Source organism: Ammospiza nelsoni, chromosome 4 (genome assembly GCF_027579445.1).
Source record: "Ammospiza nelsoni isolate bAmmNel1 chromosome 4, bAmmNel1.pri, whole genome shotgun sequence".
NCBI lineage: Eukaryota > Metazoa > Chordata > Aves > Passeriformes > Passerellidae > Ammospiza > Ammospiza nelsoni.
The window spans coordinates 6,873,630-6,892,276 of NC_080636.1; the positions used below are offsets into that span (position 1 = coordinate 6,873,630).

The 18,647-nt window shown below is 51.8% G+C and overlaps 1 protein-coding gene across 2 annotated transcripts in view; it reads right to left on the reverse strand.

The window, feature by feature from the left end:
• Positions 1-18,647, reverse strand: part of EXOC6B (exocyst complex component 6B) — a 293,111-nt gene that overhangs the window by 153,447 nt on the left and 121,017 nt on the right. For both annotated transcript variants that reach the window (XM_059470236.1, XM_059470235.1), the window contains exon 7: positions 5,638-5,814. In XM_059470236.1, coding sequence (XP_059326219.1) covers positions 5,638-5,814 — 177 coding nt within the window. The remainder of the gene's footprint in view (positions 1-5,637; positions 5,815-18,647) is intronic.

The following is an 18,647-nucleotide window of genomic DNA, read 5'->3' on the forward strand; positions in this document are numbered from 1 at the left end:
GAGCACTGGGAAGGGGCCTGGAGGCTCCTCAGGAGGGATGGGAAGGGAAAACTGGGATTGGGATGAACTCCTCCATGAGGGGGAAATGGAGCTGGTAAAGGATTGCAGGGTAAGAGGGAAATCAATCCTGACTGGAGCTGAAATGGGGGAATCCCAGGATCCCAAACTGGTTTGGGATGGGAGGGATTCTAATGGAGGAGCTCTGAGGTGATCCAGGATGGGATTCCCACACCTGCACCCTCAGGATTTGGTGGGATAAACTCCTCTGTGAGGTGGAACTGGAGCTGTTAAAGGATCACAGGGTGAGGGGAAAATCAGCCCTGGCTGGGGCTGAAATGGGGGATCCCAGGATCACAGACAGGTTTGGGATGGTTTGGGATCCCTTAATGGCCATCCTGAGGTGATCCCAGTGCTGCAGGATGGGATTCCCACACCTGCACCCTCAGGATTTTGTGGGATAAACTCCTCTGTGATGCGGAACTGGAGTGAAAGAATCTCCTCCATGCAAGGAAAATCAGATCTCAGCACTGCAGAGGGGCCTGGCTAGAGCTGAAATGGGGGATCCCAGGATCCCAGGCTGGTTTGGGATGAGAGGAACCCTAACTGGGGCAGCCCAAGGTGATTCAGGATGGGATTCCACATCTGTACCCTCAGGATTTTGTGGGATAAACTCCTCAAAGTGGTGGAACTGGAACTGTTAAAGGATTGCAAGGTGTGAGGGAAATCAGTCCTGGCTTGAAATGAAATGGGGGACCCCAGGATTGGTTTGGGATGGGGGATACCAAAACAAACCAGGCTGGTTTGGGATGGGAGGGACCCTAACTGGGGAACCCTGAGGTGATGCAGGATGGGATTCCCACATCTGCACCCTCAGGATTTTGTGGGATAAATTCCTCTGTGGGGTGGAAATGGAGCTGGTAAAGGATCACAGGGTGAGAGGGAAATCAGTCCTGGCTGGAGCTGAAATGGGGGATCCCAGGATCACAGACAGGTTTGGGATGGTTTGGGATCCCTTAATGGCCATCCTGAGGTGATCCCAGTGCTGCAGGATGGGATTCCCACACCTGCCCCCTCAGGATTTTGTGGGATAAACTCCTTTGTGAGGGGGGAATGGAGCTGGTAAAGGATCACAGGGTGTGAGGGAAATCAGTCCTGGCTGGAGCTGAAATGGGGGATGCTAGGATCCCAGACTGGTTTGGGATGGGAGTAACCTTAAAGCCCATCCTGAAGTGATCCAGGATGGGATTCCCACACCTGCACTGCCTCTGGAGCTGTTCTTGGAGCAGCCTGGGATGGTGGAAGTGTCCCTGGCCATGGCAGGGCTGCAATGGGATGGGATTTTGTGGGATAAACTCCTCTCTGACATGGAACTGGAGTGAAAGAATTCCCTCTTGGGAATTCCTTCTTGGGAAGGAATTCCTGGCGGGGCTGGAATTCCCAGATTTGGTGTGGCTGCCCCTGGATCCCTGGCAGTGTCCAAGGCCAGGCTGGATTCCCCTGGGACAGTGGGAGCTGTCCCTACCCACAGGAATTGATGATTTTTAAGGTCACTTCCATCCCAAGCCATTCCATGATTCCATGGAATTCTCCCTCTGCCTGGATTAACACATCACACAATGATCCTGATCTCACATTCACAAATTCAGGTGTTTATCTGCTATTTCAACATTCAGACACATCTAAAAATTCCCTGAATTTAGCCCTGAAGAAGTGCCTGCATTTCCTGAGCCAGAGCTGCACTGCCAGCGCTCCCAACAATCCATAAATCCATAAATCCCTGATTTTTGGGACGTGCCGATGCCACGGGAGCTCGGGCTGCCCCAGGCCAGGACTGATGGCTCCCCTGCCACCTCCTCTAGCCCAATCATGGTTTTTATTCTTCTTGATTTCCAGAACAAAGGATTTATTCATCTTATCCCAAAATTTCCCAGTCCACACAACATCAACCTCCCAATTTCATTCCCAAATCCTGCAGCAGGCACGTTCCCAGAGCTGGGAGCAGGGCAGGGCTCTGGAAACACCCAAATCCCTCTTGCAAGTGGGGTTAAACAATCCTGCAGCTCATTTAACCCCTGCAAGGCCAGTTTGCCATGGAAACTGCTGCCCTGGCTGCCACCAGCACAGGGATGGCTCAGGGTTTAGGGGAGCTTTGCTCTGGGTTTGGATAATTTGGGATAGGAGGGTTAATTTGGGATAGAAGAGTTAATTTGGGATGCAAGAGTTAATTTGGGATAGGAAGGTTAATTTAGGATGCAGGGGTTAATTTGGGATACAAGAGTTATTTTGGGATGCAAGGGGTTAATTTGGGACACAAGGGTTAATCTGGGATAGGAGAGTTAATTTGGGATGCAAGAGTTAATTTGGGATATGAAGTTAATTCGGGATAGGAAGGTTAACTTGGGATAGGAGGGTTAATGTGGGGTAGAAGGGTTAATTTGGGATATAAGGGTTAATTTGGGATGCAAGGGTTAATTTGGGATATGAGGGTTAATGTGGGATAGAAGGATTAATTTGGGATGCAAGGGTTAATTTGGGATCTGAGGGTTTGGACCTTGGTGGGTTTTGGTGCAGAAGCAGGACACGAACACAGGTTCTGTCCCTCAGTGAGGACAGGTTCTGTCCCTCCAGACTGGAACACCAGGAATTCGAGAGGAGCCAAATCCATGGATTTCGGAAACAACCCAGAGTCCCACTGATGGGAACCCATGGATGAGCTGGGGCCCAGGGACACGGGACAGGACACAGAACCCACAGGGCTCCACTCCAGGACAGGGCATGGAGCAGCTGACACAAACATTCCATAATTGTCCCTAAAACTCCACTGCTGCCCCCAGCCACAGCTCCGCTCCAATCCAGCTTTGGAGCCCTTGGGAAAAGGATCTGGAGCTGCTGGAGAGAGCCCAGGGGACATCAGGGAGCTGGAGACAGAGCTGGGAATGTTCACCTGGAGAAAGGAAGGCTCCAGGCAGAGCTCAGAGTCCCCCCTGAGCCTCCTTTGCTCCAGGTTGAGCCCCTTCCCAGCTCTCTCAGGGATTCTGCAGCCCCTTCCCAGCTCCTTCAGGAGTTCTCAGCACCTTCCCAGCTCCAATCCCTTCCCTGGGCACGCTCCAGCCCTTCCAGGTCTCTCTTGTCATGCAGAGCCCAAAATTGGAATGGCTTCATTTCCACTGGAAAGGTTTTTTTGGCCAATAAATCAATAATTTTCTTTGCAAAAAGAACAAATCCCCAGGAGGATTCACTCTGGTGACCCAGGGACAGGGAATGCCTGGAGCAGTTCCAGGGCTGGATTTCAGGGAAAGGTTTCTCATCCAGAGGGTGCTGGCACTGCCCAGGCTGCCCAGGGAATGGGCAGAGCCCTGAGGCTGCCAGAGCTCCAGGAGCATTGGGACAGAGCTCCAGGGATGGCCAGGGTAGGATTTTGGGGGGTCTGGGCAGGGACAGGGCTGGATGGATGATCCCTGTGGATCCCCTTCCATCCAGGAGATTCCCTGATTCTATGAGCAAGGAACACGGGGAACTCAAAGCTGATCAGGAACAAACTGCTCGCTTTTCTCTCCCACATGGGATCTCCTCCATGGGGCTGTTCCATGGGATCTTCTCCATGGGATATTCCCCATGAGATCTCCTCCCTGGGGCTTCTTCATGGGATCTCCTCCATGGCATTTCCTCCATGGGGCTCGTCCATGGCGTCTCCTCCATGGGGGCTTTTCCATGGGATCTCCTCCATGGCATCTCCTCCATGGGCTATTCCCTATGGGATTTCCTCCACTGGATCTCCTCCACAGGATCTCCTCCATGAGGCTTGTCCATGGGGGCTCCTCCATGGGATCTCCTCCATGAGATATTCCCCATGGCATCTCCTCCATGGGGGATTTCTTCCATGACATCTCCTCCATGGCATCTCCTCCATGGGGGCTGTTCCAAGGGATCTCCTCCATTCGATCTCCTCCACAAGATCTCCTCCATGGTATATTCCCCATGGGGACTCCCCCATGGCATCTCCTCCAGGACACCTGGCCAGGTGCACCCGGGGGTCCCATGGCTGCTGCCCCTCCCCCTGTGCTGTTCATCACCACGGACAGCAGCCCCTGCCCACCGTGGGACAGGGACTGGGACAGGACAGCCCCTCCTGCCCATCCCCACTGCAGGGTCACCCCTGGGAGGTCACCAAAGGGCCACCACACCCAGAGGTGGGATTCACCTGCCTGAGACAGGCCAGAACCATGGAATCATGGAATGGATTTGGGTGGGAAGGGACCTTAAATACCATCTGGATCCAACTCCGGGGACACCTCCCACTGTCCCAGGCAGATCCAAGCCCCAGTGTCCAACCTGGCCTTGGGCACTGCCAGGGATCCAGGGGCAGCCACAGCAAATCTGGCAATTCCAGCACAGCCCCTGCCCACCCTCCCAGACAGCAATTCCTTGCCAAGATCCCAGCCCAATCTCCCCTTTCCCAGTGGGAGCCATTCCCTGTGTCCTGTCCCTCTGTCCCTTGTCCCCAGTCCCTCTCCAGCTCTCCTGGAGCCCCTTCAGGCCCTGCCAGGGGCTCTGAGCTCTGCCTGGAGCCTTCCCTTCTCCAGGGGAACATTCCCAGCCCTCTCAGCCTGGCTCCAGCCCTGGTCCCTCATTCCATGCTGCTGTAGGAATGTGGAGCCCCCCCAGAGGGTCCCAGAGCAGGCCCCAGGAGGGCTCAGGGCTGACCCCACAATTCCATCCCCATGGAGGAAGGTGTGACCTCGCTCCGCTCTGGATGCACAGCAGCCATGGAAAGGAGGAAATGGATTTGCAGCAAGAAAACAAAGCCCAAATCACTTGAACAGCCCCAATTTCAAATTTCCAGCTTGTCCTTGATCCCCTCCATATCTGCCCAGGGACTGTCACGGACAGGGTTGCAAACACCCCCCAGCCCAGGGACTGGTTGCAACTGAAAAGATCATTTTCCTGACAAAAGAGGCATCAACAAGTGAGAAAAACCATCCAGAGGAGCAGAGAGAACTTCCCAAAGTTCTTCCCATCCAGACAGAACTTCCCAAAAGGTCCAGAACATGGCTGCATCCCAAGGAATGATGGACACATCCAAAGGTTCAATTCCCCAGGTCCTGCGCTGCAGCTCTGGATCTCTGAGCTGCCTTTCCTGACACATGGGGCTCAATTCCATGGGAAACATCCCAAATTCCAGGTGAACCAGCACTGGGAGGAAGGAAAACCCAACACCATCCCCAGGTTATGTGGTTCCCAAAACCCTCTGTCAGGTGCCAGCAAGCTGCAGCAGGAAGGGAAGAAGGGAGCACATCAAGGAATTCAAATTTCCATCCTGACACAGTCCCTTATCCAAAGACAAACCAGGACAAAGGAAAAGGCCAAAAATCAAGTTATGAAGCCATGTTTCCATAAGGGATGGATGTTCTCCAGCAGCACCAAGGTGCTGGGACAAACTGGGGTGGGCATTTCCCAATCCTTGGCCTCTCTACTGAGCCCAGGAATGGGAATAGGGATAAAACCACAAAATAACCAAATTTGGAGACACATCCCACATTCTCCAGCCTCTTCTGCACCTTCAGGACTCCCCCACGAGCAAGGAGCAAACCTCTTGAGACACCACAGGCACCCTACACCACCCAGTTTAGTGTTTACCTCTTCCTCCTCATCCTCATCCTCCACATCCAGGATCCCCGAATCCTGCTCCGACATGGGGCTGGTGTTCTTCACCTCCAGCTCAGAGCTGGCGCTGAATTCCTTCTTGGATTTCTTTCCCCCGCCAATCCTGGGCTGCTGGGACACGATGTTGTCCAGGTTCCTCTGCTGCTGTGCCTAGGAGCAAACACAGATTCCACCTGGGGTTTCACTTGGTTTTCAGGCACGAGGAGCAGCCAGCCCTGAACGGGGACAAAGGAGGCCGGAGGCGCCACGCGCTCAGCGGAATTCCGACACGTCGCCTTTCCCCCCGAGCCAGATATTCCCAGATCCATTTGCAAAGCAGGCCAGGGATTATGCAACAATCCAAACACGCTCCTGACTCTTTCCAAATCCCAGCGCCCCGGCCCCCGTGCTGCCACATTGATCCGTTTACGGCCCAGCTGCGGCGATATTGGCCCACGGGCCATGTGGTGACTGTCACAGGGACCTCCTGAACCACTGGGTTTGTTCCTCTTTCCCAGCCGTGGCGGCACAAAACATTCCACATCTGGACCCCAGAGGTTCCTGAAAGCATTTTTGTGGGAGCCCAGAAGGGTTTAATTGCGCATTGTTGATGTGCGGAACGAGCTGTAAAAGGTGCTCAAGGAAAACGTGCTGGAAGCAACGGGATGGAGGGCTGGGAACACACCGAGTTATTCCAGGGGTTCTGGGGTAGTCTGGCAGCTGAGGTCACACTGTGCCCTCCTGCAAAAATTCCACTGTTTTTCCTTTGATATGGAGCACAATAATCAACAGGAAAAATTGTTCAGCCCCACTTGTTCAGGAGCTGATCAAGTTCAAACCCAAGGGCAAGGAATGGGAACGGCACCAGCACACAAAGGGTCAAATCCCAGCCAAAATCAGGGGAAAAGGCCAATCCCATGGATGTGGCCCTGCTGAACATGTGGGTTTGTGAGCTGGTGTAACTGGAAAACAAACACTCGGAAAACATGGAATTTATACAGATTTAGACACAGATTTAGAGGATTCTTCCCTGTATTATGCTGTGGATTTTTGATGTATCAGGAGACAGGTATGTGGGAATCATGGAATCACAGACAGGATCTTCAGGATCCTCTCATTCCATGGGCAAGGACACTTTCCACAAGCCCAGGTAGCCTCTGGACATTCTGGAATTCCAGGATTCTCTGAGGTGGCAAAAGGGGCTCATCCCCTTTCCTATGGGAATGTGGCAGCCTGGATTTAGAAGGAAGCAGGAAAACCATTAAACCTGTTGGAGATTCAACTGTCAGCAACACCGAGAGAATTAAACATTATTAATTACTATTAAAAATCTCTAATTATTAATTCCTTCTTCTACCTGAACTGCAAAGAACACAGAGTGTGCTTAATCTGTGTGCAAACCTCCCAGATTATTTCCTTTTCAAAACTTGGAAGTTTTAACATCCCACCAAAAATAATTCAGGAGCAGCTTTGATTTTTGCCAGCCTGGAAATCCCTTTGGAATCTCCCCTTGGGAACCAAAACCCCACCAGGGACTGAGCACTGGATAATTCCTACACCTGAGGAATACTGAAATCCAAGCATGGCATGAAGACGCCATTCCTTGGAAGATCCAGGCATGGACATCCCATTCCTTGGAAAATCCACCTCAAAGTGCTCCTCACCCTGAGCACACACAATCAGCTCTGAATTAATTAACGAGCTGGGCAATCCCTAACAAAATTCCATGTACAAAGCTGCCCCTGGAGGCAGCTGCAGCAGGAACAGGAGCAAATCCTTGGATGGGGATGTGAATCCTTGCAGGATGTGTTATCCCACAGCACAACCTTGACCTCTAGTGGTTGGAAAGCAGGAGTAGCCCTGGAGTTTATTTACTCCGAGTGCTCCTCCCAGCTGAGCCAGGGGACTTCCAACCCCATCCCTTTAAAAAAAAAAAAATCTCTTCAGGGATGAATCCCAACAATGGGAATTTTTGCAACAGAGCCCCAGAGGGAAAGGTCTGGGTGGACACTGCCCAGGACAAAGTTTTGCTCCCGACGTCAGGACGCGAGGCCGATGGGGAAAGGGGCATTTTTGGCACTGGGATTTTCAGACTTCAGAGGCAGCACTCTATAGAAAGGCCTTGCAACATCCCATAAAGGGAATTAGGACTTCAAAAAGGGGCGGGAACGCTCGGTCCTTCAGAAGAGAACACAACAAAGGGTCGGGGCTCGGGCCCGCCCAGTGCTGCCATGAGTTTCCCAATGAGGCTTAATGAAGTTATAACCCTGAATCCACTGGAAATTCCCCCAAAAGCAAGCCCAGTGCACTCATTAAACCCTCCAGTTTATGTAATCCTTCTCCTTCTGGAGAGGGGAGAATCAAAGGGTGGGAAAAGGCGCAGTTTTGGATGAGGCCCTGAGCTGGACACGGCTCGTTAAGCAGGGTGGAGTGGGCCTGGAGAGAACAGGCGGTCATGGGAGAGGGAAATCTGGGATAATGAGCTGGAGGATGCTGCTGCCAGCCCTGGACTCCCCTGCCCCAGCCCTCAGCATGAAACACACGGGAATTCAGCCTGGACATGGAGCTGGTGCCACCAAGGATCCATGGAAGGATCACCAACCTTGGTCCCACCTCTGTTTTCCAACAGGGATTAATCTTCCCTGTGTTGGGAGCATAGCAGGATATGGTCAGACATGGTTTGTCTTTGGACAAGGGACTGCGTCAGGATGGAAATTTGAATATTGATAAGATCCAAACCAAATGTTGATAAGACCTCATAAATTACAGTTATTTAGAAATCAAGGAGATCTGTCCCTCCGGCATTGCTCCAGGACAAGGAGCCCCACATGGAATTTACCCGCCAAGATTTGATTTTGCACTTTTAATGCAAATAAACTGATTTATCAAGAGAAGAGTTTTGATCTGGATTGAAATCCAAGCACCAGCTGGGAAAATCACAGAATCCAGGAACAGTTTGGGTTAGAAGTGACCATAAATCCCATCCCATTCCACCCCCAGAGACACCTTCCCCTATCCCAGGGTGCTCCAAGCCCCAGTGTCCAACCTGGCCTTAGACACTCACAAGGATACAGGAGCAGCCACAGCTGCTCTGGGCACCCTGTGCCACGGCCTGCCCACTCTCTGAATAAAAAAAAAGGAAAAATTCATATGCCCCAACTCCCACACATCCAAAAAAGCAGCCAGAGGATGTTCCCAAAGGCACAAAAGGTTTCCAGCCCACAAGGAGCAATTGGGACCTTGAGAAATCTTCACCTTTCAGGATTTTTGCGGGGGGAGTTTTAAACTGAATGAGATTTTCCAGGGATTTCTGCCTGAACGACCTCACATCACTCAGCGGAGCTTTGTTCCCTTCCCTTTCTGGGAACACTGGAGCCCAATCCTGACCTGTGATGGGCACATTCCCACTGCAGCAGGAACAGGAATGCCCTGAGCCCAGAATGAAGGAGTGATCCTGGAGCCAGGCCCTGCACACCCCAGGAGGAACGGGAATGGCTTTTCCATCTCCATCCCCACCAAGGCATTCCCAACCCCCCGCTCCCTCCCGGCAGGAAACAATCTGGACTGAGGTGACCTACAAGTGAGAAATATCGAATTTTCCTCAGCTCCGTGAAGTCAGCGAGGTTTGGGTTTCACTGTGAGGGAAAGGCAGGGCTGGGGGGAGGCCCAGAGGAAGCAGCTCCAGAGAAATTCGGGATTATCCAAAGGAACTCCCCAGCTCATTCCCAGCACCTCCCCGGGCCGGGGTGCAGCAGAACAACCCTTCCATGGATTTGTTGTGGTACAGGAAGGATCAAACCTGACCTGCAGAGGAGTACTGGGGTGTTTGGGGGCTCTGTTCCCCACAAAGGGATGAGTTCCCCACATCAAAGGCCGGGTGACGCTCAGGGTGCCCTCGGAAAACTGAGAGAAGCAGGGCTGAGGAAAGCCTAAAACCCTCAGGAGATGATAAATACAACCCAAAATCCCCCCACCTTTTGGTGTGGTTTCCATGAAAGTGAGGCCAGTTTGGGGTTATCCTGTGGGATTGCCTCTGTTATCCAGGACCATCAATCCTGGCTCGCTTTACTCCACAGGAGCATAAAAAAGGCAGGAGAGCCAAGGCCTGGTCACAGCTGATGCTCCTTTTAGGATCAAACACAAAGTGTTGGAATTGTGAAGGTGAAGCTCCCTCCAAGCACAGCCACTTCCCTAATCCACAGCAGCCATGAGCTGGGACAGTGAGAGGTGTCCCTGCCCATGGCAGGGGGTGGAATGGGATGGGATTTAATGTCCTTTCCCACCCAAACCACCTTGGGATTATTTGATGGTGTAAATCCTGTCTTCTGCACATCCCTTCACTGAGGGCTCGACTCTGCAGGATGCAGCTTTGGGGGTTTCTCTTCAAACCCTAAAATTCCCAGAAAGGTGTGGACTCCTCATCCCTGGAAGTATCCAAGGTCAGGCTGAACAGGGCTTGGAGCAACCTGGGATGGTGGAAGGTGTCCCTGCTCATGACAGGGGTGGGATGGGATGATTTTTAAGGTCCCTTCCAACCCAAACCATCCTGAGATTCAAAGCCCTCAGCAGGAAGGACTTCCCTCAACATTCCAGGATCCATCCCAAAAAACTCCCACAAGCCTGAGAACAGCAACTCCACCTTCCCACCCCTCACAACCAAACTCACTCAGTCCAACTAAACTGGAGCTCAATTTTTGTAGCTGAATTTTTCAGAGTTGGGTTTTTCAAAGCAACTCAGCTCCTCGAGATCGAGTAACCCTGGCTCCAAACCTGCACCCCAGGGCCATGGAGGCATTCCCAGTGCCATGGAGTAATTCTCAACTCCATGGAGTCACTCCCAATGCCACAGAATCATTCCCAAAGCCAAGGGTTCATTCCCATTGCCATGGGATCATTCCCAGTGCCATGGGAACATTCCCAACACTATGGGATCATTCCCACTGCCACGGAGTCACTCCCACTGTCATAGAGTCACTCCCAATGCCATGGACTGGGATCAATCCCAGTGCCATGGAGTCAATCCCAGCTCCATGGAATCATTCCCAATGCCACAGGATCATTTCCAATGCCATGGGCTCATTTCCAACGCCAAGGGTTGATTCCCAACACCATGGAGTCATTCCCAACACCATGGAGTCACTCCCAACATCATGGAGTCACTCCCAGTGCCATGGACTGGGATCAGTCCCAGTGCCATGGAGTCAATCCCAGCTCCATGGAATCATTCTCAATGCCACAGGATCATTTCCAATGCCATGGGCTCATTTCCAATGCCAAGGGTTGATTCCCAACACCATGGTTTCATTCCCAGCACCATGGGATCACTCCCATGCAGTCATTCCCAACACCATGGGCTCATTCCCAAAGCCATGGGATCATTCTCTGTGCCACGGGATCATTCCCAACACCATGGGCTCATTCCCAACACTGCAGGATCATTCCCAGAGCAGGCCAGGGACTCCTCCAGGCTCTGCCTCCAGAGCCACCCTAAGGAAAAGTTGTTTCCCCAGCACCAGGAGGAAGGAGCTCCTCTAAAACTCCAATATTGTTATTTTTGTAACTTCACCTTGTTTTCTGCACCCTTTGCAAACACTCCAGTCTCACCTCCCCTCACCTCCACCCACCAATATTTACTTTTGAGCAGAATCTAATTAGGTTTTTCCTGATGAGACACGAGATAAGGCCTGGGAAGAAGGGGCTGGTGATTTAAAGGGAGCCATGATTTAAAGGCTGGCTTTGGTCGTTTTAATTAGTTCCTGCTGTGATGCTTTTACAGACCCCTCTAATGGGCTGAGACACTGAATTTTCAAATATCATTTCCCCATATCCCTAGAAATGGGATACATATTCCTTAAGCAATCTTAAGGAAAAAAAGAAGGGGGAAAAAAAATAAAAAGCAGCAAAGCCGACTGGCTACGGGGGTAGGGAAAAAAAGAACGTTAATAAAAAATGACAGTAGGGCTGGAGCCCTGCCAGAGAGCCATTCCAAAGTTATAAAATCCCCCAGGGATCAGATAAAAGCAGGGATTATTATTGCAAGGTGTAAACTCAGCTCACGGCCGCAGCTCCTGCTTTGAGTTTGCCCGCAGAGCCAGCGCTGTCGGGACCAGGAGGGGCTCGGCCTCTCCCGCCCCCAGTGCTAACTTGTTATCAGAGCAGACAATTTGTTGGAGGTTTGGCTGACAAAGTTCTCCCTGGGCTCAGGAAACCAGGCCCAACAATGGGAGGGTTTTCTTTTTTTTTTTTTTTTTTGAACTCCATTCCAGGTCATTAAATAAAAGGAGTTTGGAAATGCAGCACTGGATGGGTTTGTTCTCCCCAGTGCACAGACTCAGCCTCAATCCATCCCCACTCCTCATTCCCTAAAAAGTCTCTTCCACCTCAGCCCATCCAGAGCTGAAATCCACCCTGGGTCTGATATTCCTAAACATCAGTTTCCCACAAATACAAGTTTTTCGCATTGAGTGTGTGATGAGGAAAATGCAATTCTCCTTTTGCTTTGCTCTCACCCCATGATTTACCCTCATCCCTTGCTCCTGCTCATTTTCCCAACCTGGATTTAAACCAGGTCTAATTCCATGGATTTTACATTTCGGTATTCCCTGGCCTGAACAAGGGCACTGCTGGGGCAGCAGGATCCCTGGATACTCAAAAATTCCTGTTTGTGCTGCCCTGGATCCCTGGAAGTGCCCAAGGCCAAGCTGGACACTAGGCTTGGAGCACCCTGGCATAGGAGAAGGGGTTGGAATGAGATGGGATTCCAGGTCCTTTCCAACACAAACCATTACAGGATTCTGGAGCTCCTCTGCCCTGGGAGAGCTGGCAATGTTCACCTGGAGAAGGGAAAATTCCAGGGAATCCTCAGAGACCCTGAAGGGGCTCCAGGAGAGCTGCAGAGGGACTGGGGACAAGGCCTGCAGGGACAGGAACCAGGGAATGGCTCCCACTGGGAAAGGGGAGATTGGGCTGGGATCTTGGCAAGGAATTCCTGGCTGGGCTGGAATTGCCAGATTTGCTGGGGCTGCCCCTGGATCCCTGGCAGTGCCCAAGGCCAGGTTAAACATTGGGGCTTGGATCCACTTTGGACAGTGGGAGGTGTCCCTGCCCATGGATGGGATCAAGCCCATGGGATGAGCTCAGCCATATTCACCTCCTTGGAGTTCATTCAATAACTGGGTTAATTCAGCTTTTCACACAAAACCCATTAAATCTCAGCTGTGTTGGGGGGAGGCTGCTCAGCCCAGCACTGGGAGAAGAGAATGATCCAGACTCTCCCTTCCAAGGAGAAATTTATCACACCAGGATTGATAAAAAGCCTCGGGCAACCACAGCCTCCGGGTCAGCTGCGCAAAAAAAAAAAAAAACACTTTTTAAGGAGCCCTTTATGGCCCAAGTGTTGATTTACACTTCTGTGGGATCCAGATCTGCGGGCAGCTTCAAAGGGAGCTCAGAGGGGCGATTACAGAGTTTATTTATCACATTTACACAGCGGCAGAGGAGCCGAGAATGAGCTAAGGGCACCCAAGGCAGCGGCAGCAGCAGCAGGAGGAGGAGGAGGAGGAGGAGGATGGGTGTTCCACAGGGAATTTCAAACACATGAAAGTCCTCGGCCTGACACAACTCAGGGCTCTGCTCCAGCAGCCCAAGCTCTTGGGCACAAAAATGGTTTACAATTCATCTGAGCTGAGATGGAACTGAGACTCTTTGATTCCCTTCTACCAACCATTCAAAATTCCTTTTCCAGCCGGGAGCACCCCTGGATGAAATCCCCCACCCTGGGAGCTGCTGTGCCCCTGGGCTGGTTCAACTCTGCCCAAGGAGGCCCGACCATGACTCAAAGCCTCTCCTCACTCGTAACTGGGACCCAACCAGAGCCCTGAGTAAGAGAGGGAGCAGCAGAGGAACCACAACCAAAACTGGTCACAGGTGAGAGGGTCTGGGATGACTCAGGGGCACCCAAGCGTGCAGGGCCCGGCTTTGGGAGCTCTCCCAGGGAATTGCGATTGTTTTCCAAGCCAGGCTTTGTTCCAACACGCTCCCTGACAAGCAAGGCATGGCACAGGCAACAGGGCTTGGAGTTGGCTTTTTTTTTTTCCCCACTGAAAGTGTTAAAAAGGAGAAATATCCAGGCAAAAGGCTTTGTTTCCTCAGGGAAAAAAAAAAGGAAAAAAAATAATTAAAACTCCCAAAAAACCTGGAAAACAACAAAAATAACCCCACAAAAAAACCAAACAAGCAACAACAAAAAAAACCTAACCCAAAAACAACCCCCCAAAAACAAACAAACAAACAAACAAACAAACAAAAAACACCCAGAGGAAATGGGAATTAAGCTAGAGAGGAGAGTGAGGAGCCAAAGGGACAAATTCAGGCTTTAACTTCAGGACATTCTACCAGAGAATTGCAAAATTACAAAACTGGTCAGTTCATGGAATCACAGAGCGGTTTGGGTTGGAAAAGCTCATCCCATTCCAGTCCTTCTATGGCCAGGGACACCTTCCACTATCCCAGGGTGCTCCAAGCCTCTCCCTGCCCTTCCTTGGGCTCCCCCAGTGCAGCTCTGGGGCTTGGAGCAAGCCTGGAGCACCAGGAAAGCTCCTCCTCAACCCAAAGGCCCCCAGTGAAATTCCAGCCCCCAGCACAGGAATAATCCCAGCTCCAGGAGCTCCTAAAAACCCCTGGGGCCTCTCCAGGTGCTGTCCCCCCCTCTGTCCTTGCCCAGGGGAGGTGGGACCCTCACCCCTCTGGAAATTCAGGATAAAAGCAGCCATGGATTAGATCTCACTGGAGGGGGAAGGTGTTGGGCTGGACTTTCCAGGGTTTGATCCAGGAGGAATTCTGGAAAAACCATCTGAGTGTGCTCAGCTTGGAGCTGCCCCTGCCCGAGCTCTGACACCACACAGGGCCCTCACTCCAGCCTGATTCCAACATTTCCCAAGGGTTTTCCTCCCATTTTCCCTTCCCACCAGCTGGGAAGCTGCTGCTTTCCTGAGGAACAGCCTGCCTGTTATCCCTGTTTTCCATGGCAGGAGCTGCTCCCCCAGCCCTGGAGCAGACAGGAATTATCACTCACGGATGCCCCACTTTTCCTTGACCTCACAATGTTCCCCAGGGAGTTGGCCTGGCCTGGGATGGAATCCTTGTGTCCCAGTGTCCGTGGGAGTTCCCAGAGTGCTGCTCCACACCCCCTCCCTGGCTCTGGCACTTGCCGATAAGGTTCCTTTCAAGATTCTGCTTTTGTTCCTGTTTATCAGCCTGGGCTGGGTGCTTGAAGGATTCTGAGGCACTGGCCAGGGTCAGAGCACCTCCCTGGGATGGCTCTGATTCTCCTGGAACAACAGGACTCAGTAAATCCCAGGAAATGCCCAGTGTGGGTAATCCTGCACAAAACAGGATTTTGGCTTTTCCACAGGACAGCCTGAAAGTCTTTAAGTGAGATCTGGGAAGAGCAGCAGAGATCCTTTGTCTCTAACTCAGATCCCAGACCTGCAGGCAGAATATCCTCAGTTATTCCCACGGAAATCTGGGATAAGGGGATCCCAAGGAGACAGTTCCATGCTGGGATCTGGGAACTGAGTAACAGAGTAACTCAGTTCAGTGACTGAGGGACAGAGATGGGATCTGGGATGTTCACCGAGTCTGGGAAGAACCTGCCCAACTAAGGCTGCCCTGACATCCCGAAGATCCTGTTTTCCATGGCAGAGGAATATTCTTCCAGGGATGGGCCAAGGCTGCTTCCCCAAAGTGCCTGTGCTTCTGAGCTATGGACAAAAGTGAAACCCTCATGGAATGGTTAGAGATGGATGGTTAAAGATGGATTAAAAACCACTTTGTTCCACCTCACACTGCCCCAGTGTGCTCCAAGCCCCAATGTCCAACCTGGCCTTGGGCACTGCCAGGGATCCAGGGGCAACCACAGCAAATCTGGGAATTCCAGCCCAGCCAGCAATTCCTTGCCAAGATCCCAGCCCAATCTCCCCTTTCCCAGTGGGAGCCATTCCCTGGCTCCTGTCCCTCCATCCCTTGTCCCCAGTCCCTCTGCAGCTCTCCTGGAGCCCCTTCAGGCCCTGCCAGGGGCTCTGAGCTCTGCCTGGAGCCTTCCCTTCTCCAGGGGAACATTCCCAGCCCTGCCAGCCTGGCTCCAGAGCAGAGGGGCTCCAGCCCTGCAGCAGCTCCGGGGCCTCCTCTGGGCTCTCTGCAGCAGCTCCACGTCCTCCTGCTGTTGGCCCCAGGGCTGGGGCAGCTCTGCAGGTGGGCTCTCACCTGAGGGAGGGGCACAGGGACACAATTCCCACCTTGCCTTTGCCATCAACCCTGGGCTGAGCAGGGGGGGGGCTGAGCTGGGCCATTCCAGTCTCATCCCAACATCCCAAATCCCTCTCCCAGCGCTGCTCTCCATCCCTTCTTTCTCCTCTCAGCCTGGATTTGTGCTGGGATTGCCCCAATCCAGGTGTAGCTCCAGCCCTGCTGAACCTGCTGAGGTTCTGTCCCAGCTCTCTGGGAGTGACCCCCCAGCCCATCCCAGTGTCCATCTGTCCCTCCCTGTCTGTCCAGTCTGACCAGGGACGCTGTGTGGGACAGAGCCAAATGCCATGCACAGCCCCAATGGATCCTGCCAGTCCTTTTCCCCTCTTCCATCAAAATTTCAGGAGGAATCTGAGCAAGGATCACAGTGAAAAGCTGAACCCTAAAACCCATCCTGCTCATCCCAGGAGCAGCAACACCTCCACCTTCAGGAGAGTTAAAAAATACTATTAAAAAAAAAAAAAAAAAAAAAAAGGATAAATCCTTTTTGGAACAAAGCCCTTTTCATTCTGTTTGGGAATAACCCCTCTGGTTTTTTTGATGAGAAACCCACAAAGCAGCTGCCAACGGGGCTGAGCCACAAAGAGCGGCTCGGCTGGGGGAGAACAAAATGGCTTTTTTCAGGAATAATCATCTTCCCCAGGATCCCTGAGCTTCAGGGAGCAGCAGAAGAAAGCAGAACATTATTTGGTTAGTGCTGGTTTTAATTAATCACAGAATTAGCCAGGCCCTGCCTCCCCCAGCACGGTGACTGTACGGAATATTTAATCCCAATATGAAAAGTTTCAACTTTACAGAAGAGCTTCAATTTCATTTTCCTGCCTTCACTTCACAAAGATCCCTCTGATAATGTGAAATATTCTGTTGATAAATACATTTTTTTTTTCCCTAAGCACTGGGGCGTGAGGGTTGGGGATTCAGAGAAGAGATTACAGCAGAGAAAAATGAAATTATACATTCAGCACTCAGCACTGCTCTCCAAAACCAACTCTCCCAACTGAAACCACTTTTTGTGGTCTTTTTTAACATAAAAATGAACTTAGTCAACACATTACATAATTCTCCTCTCCCACAGTATGTTCCCAGGATTTTTCTCCCTGCATCCATCACTAATATTTCACTCACACCACAATTTTTAGGACTGAGCCTAAAAAGATTTTAAGTCCTCAGCAATAAATCAAAACCTGATCTCATCTCGCTGCTGTAAATTCACTTCATGGTCACCCTTGAAAGCACCACAAGTTATTGCAGAATTCAAATTATGCTTTAAAAAAAAATCTCTCTATGTTCTGCCTTAGGAATCCAGCACCGGGAATAACCAGCACCTCCCAAACCCGTTATTCATTCCCTGGTCCTGATCTGCCCTCTAAAGGCGTCTGGGGAAACTACAAAGAGCTTTTTTAGCCGTTAAAAAAGCCCTGGAAGGGTTGGATTTTCCTTTTCTTTCCCCCTCTGGCTTCTCCCTCTGTCCCAGGCACACAGGAGGGTCCCAGGCTCAGCTAAACCAGGCTCAGCCTGAGCTCAGCCTGAGCTCAGCCCAGCCAGGAACAGCCTCAACTCAAGGAAACTCCACAGGACAGAGCCTGGATCTCCCTCTATGAGGGATGAGCACCATGCACAAACAGGGTTTCATCCAGGCCTGATTCCATGGATCTCACAGTTCAGTGTTCCCTAGGCAGGACAAGGGCACGGCTGTGGCAGCAGGACCCAAACAATTCCCGTTTGTGCTACCCTGGATCCCCAATTCCCGTTTGTGCTGCCCTGGATCCCCAATTCCCGTTTGTGCTGCCCTGGATCCCCAATTCCCGTTTGTGCTACCCTGGATCCCCAATTCCCGTTTGTGCTGCCCTGGATCCCCAACAATTCCCATTTTTAGTGCTGCCCTGGAACCCCAACAATTCCAATTTGTGCTGCGGCTAGATCCCCAGAAATTCCCATTTGTGCTGCCCCTGGATCCCAAAAATTCCCATTTGTGATGCCCTGGGAGTGTCCAATGAAAGACTAGATGGGGCTTGGAGCACCCTGGCATAGGGGAACTTGTTGGTGTTGGAATGGGATGGACTTTGAGGTCCCTTCAAACACAAACGGTTCCCTGGAGAAGGGAAAAATCCAGGGAATCCTCAGAGTCCCTGAAGGGGCTCCAGGAGAGCTGGAGAGGGACTGGGGACAAGGCCTGCAGGGACAGGAACCAGGGAATGGCTCCCACTGGGAAAGGGGAGATTGGGCTGGGATCTTGGCAAGGAATTGCTGGCTGGGAGGGTGGGCAGGGGCTGGGCTGGAATTGCCAGATTTGCTGTGGCTGCCCCTGGATCCCTGGCAGTGCCCAAGGCCAGGTTGGATTCACCTGGGATTAGTGGCAGGGGGTGGCACTGGATGGGATTTAAGGCCCCTTTTCCACCTAAACCATTCCATGAACAACCAGCAAAAATTTGGGATTTAGGCAGATCCCAGAATCCCACAATCAATAAAGTTGGAAAAGTCCTCCAGGACTCTCCAGTCCCACCTGTGACCAAAATCGCTCATCCCAACACACCTGGGATGCTCCCAGCAGGAACAGCCTGGCCTTATTCTGTGGACACCACAAAGAAATCCTGCCCCCAAAAAACCTTTAAAAATATTAAAAAGAATAAAATCCACATGATCCCAACGCCACTGCCAAGGACAGGATTCCAGGATGCAAATTCCAAGAAGAATCAGCA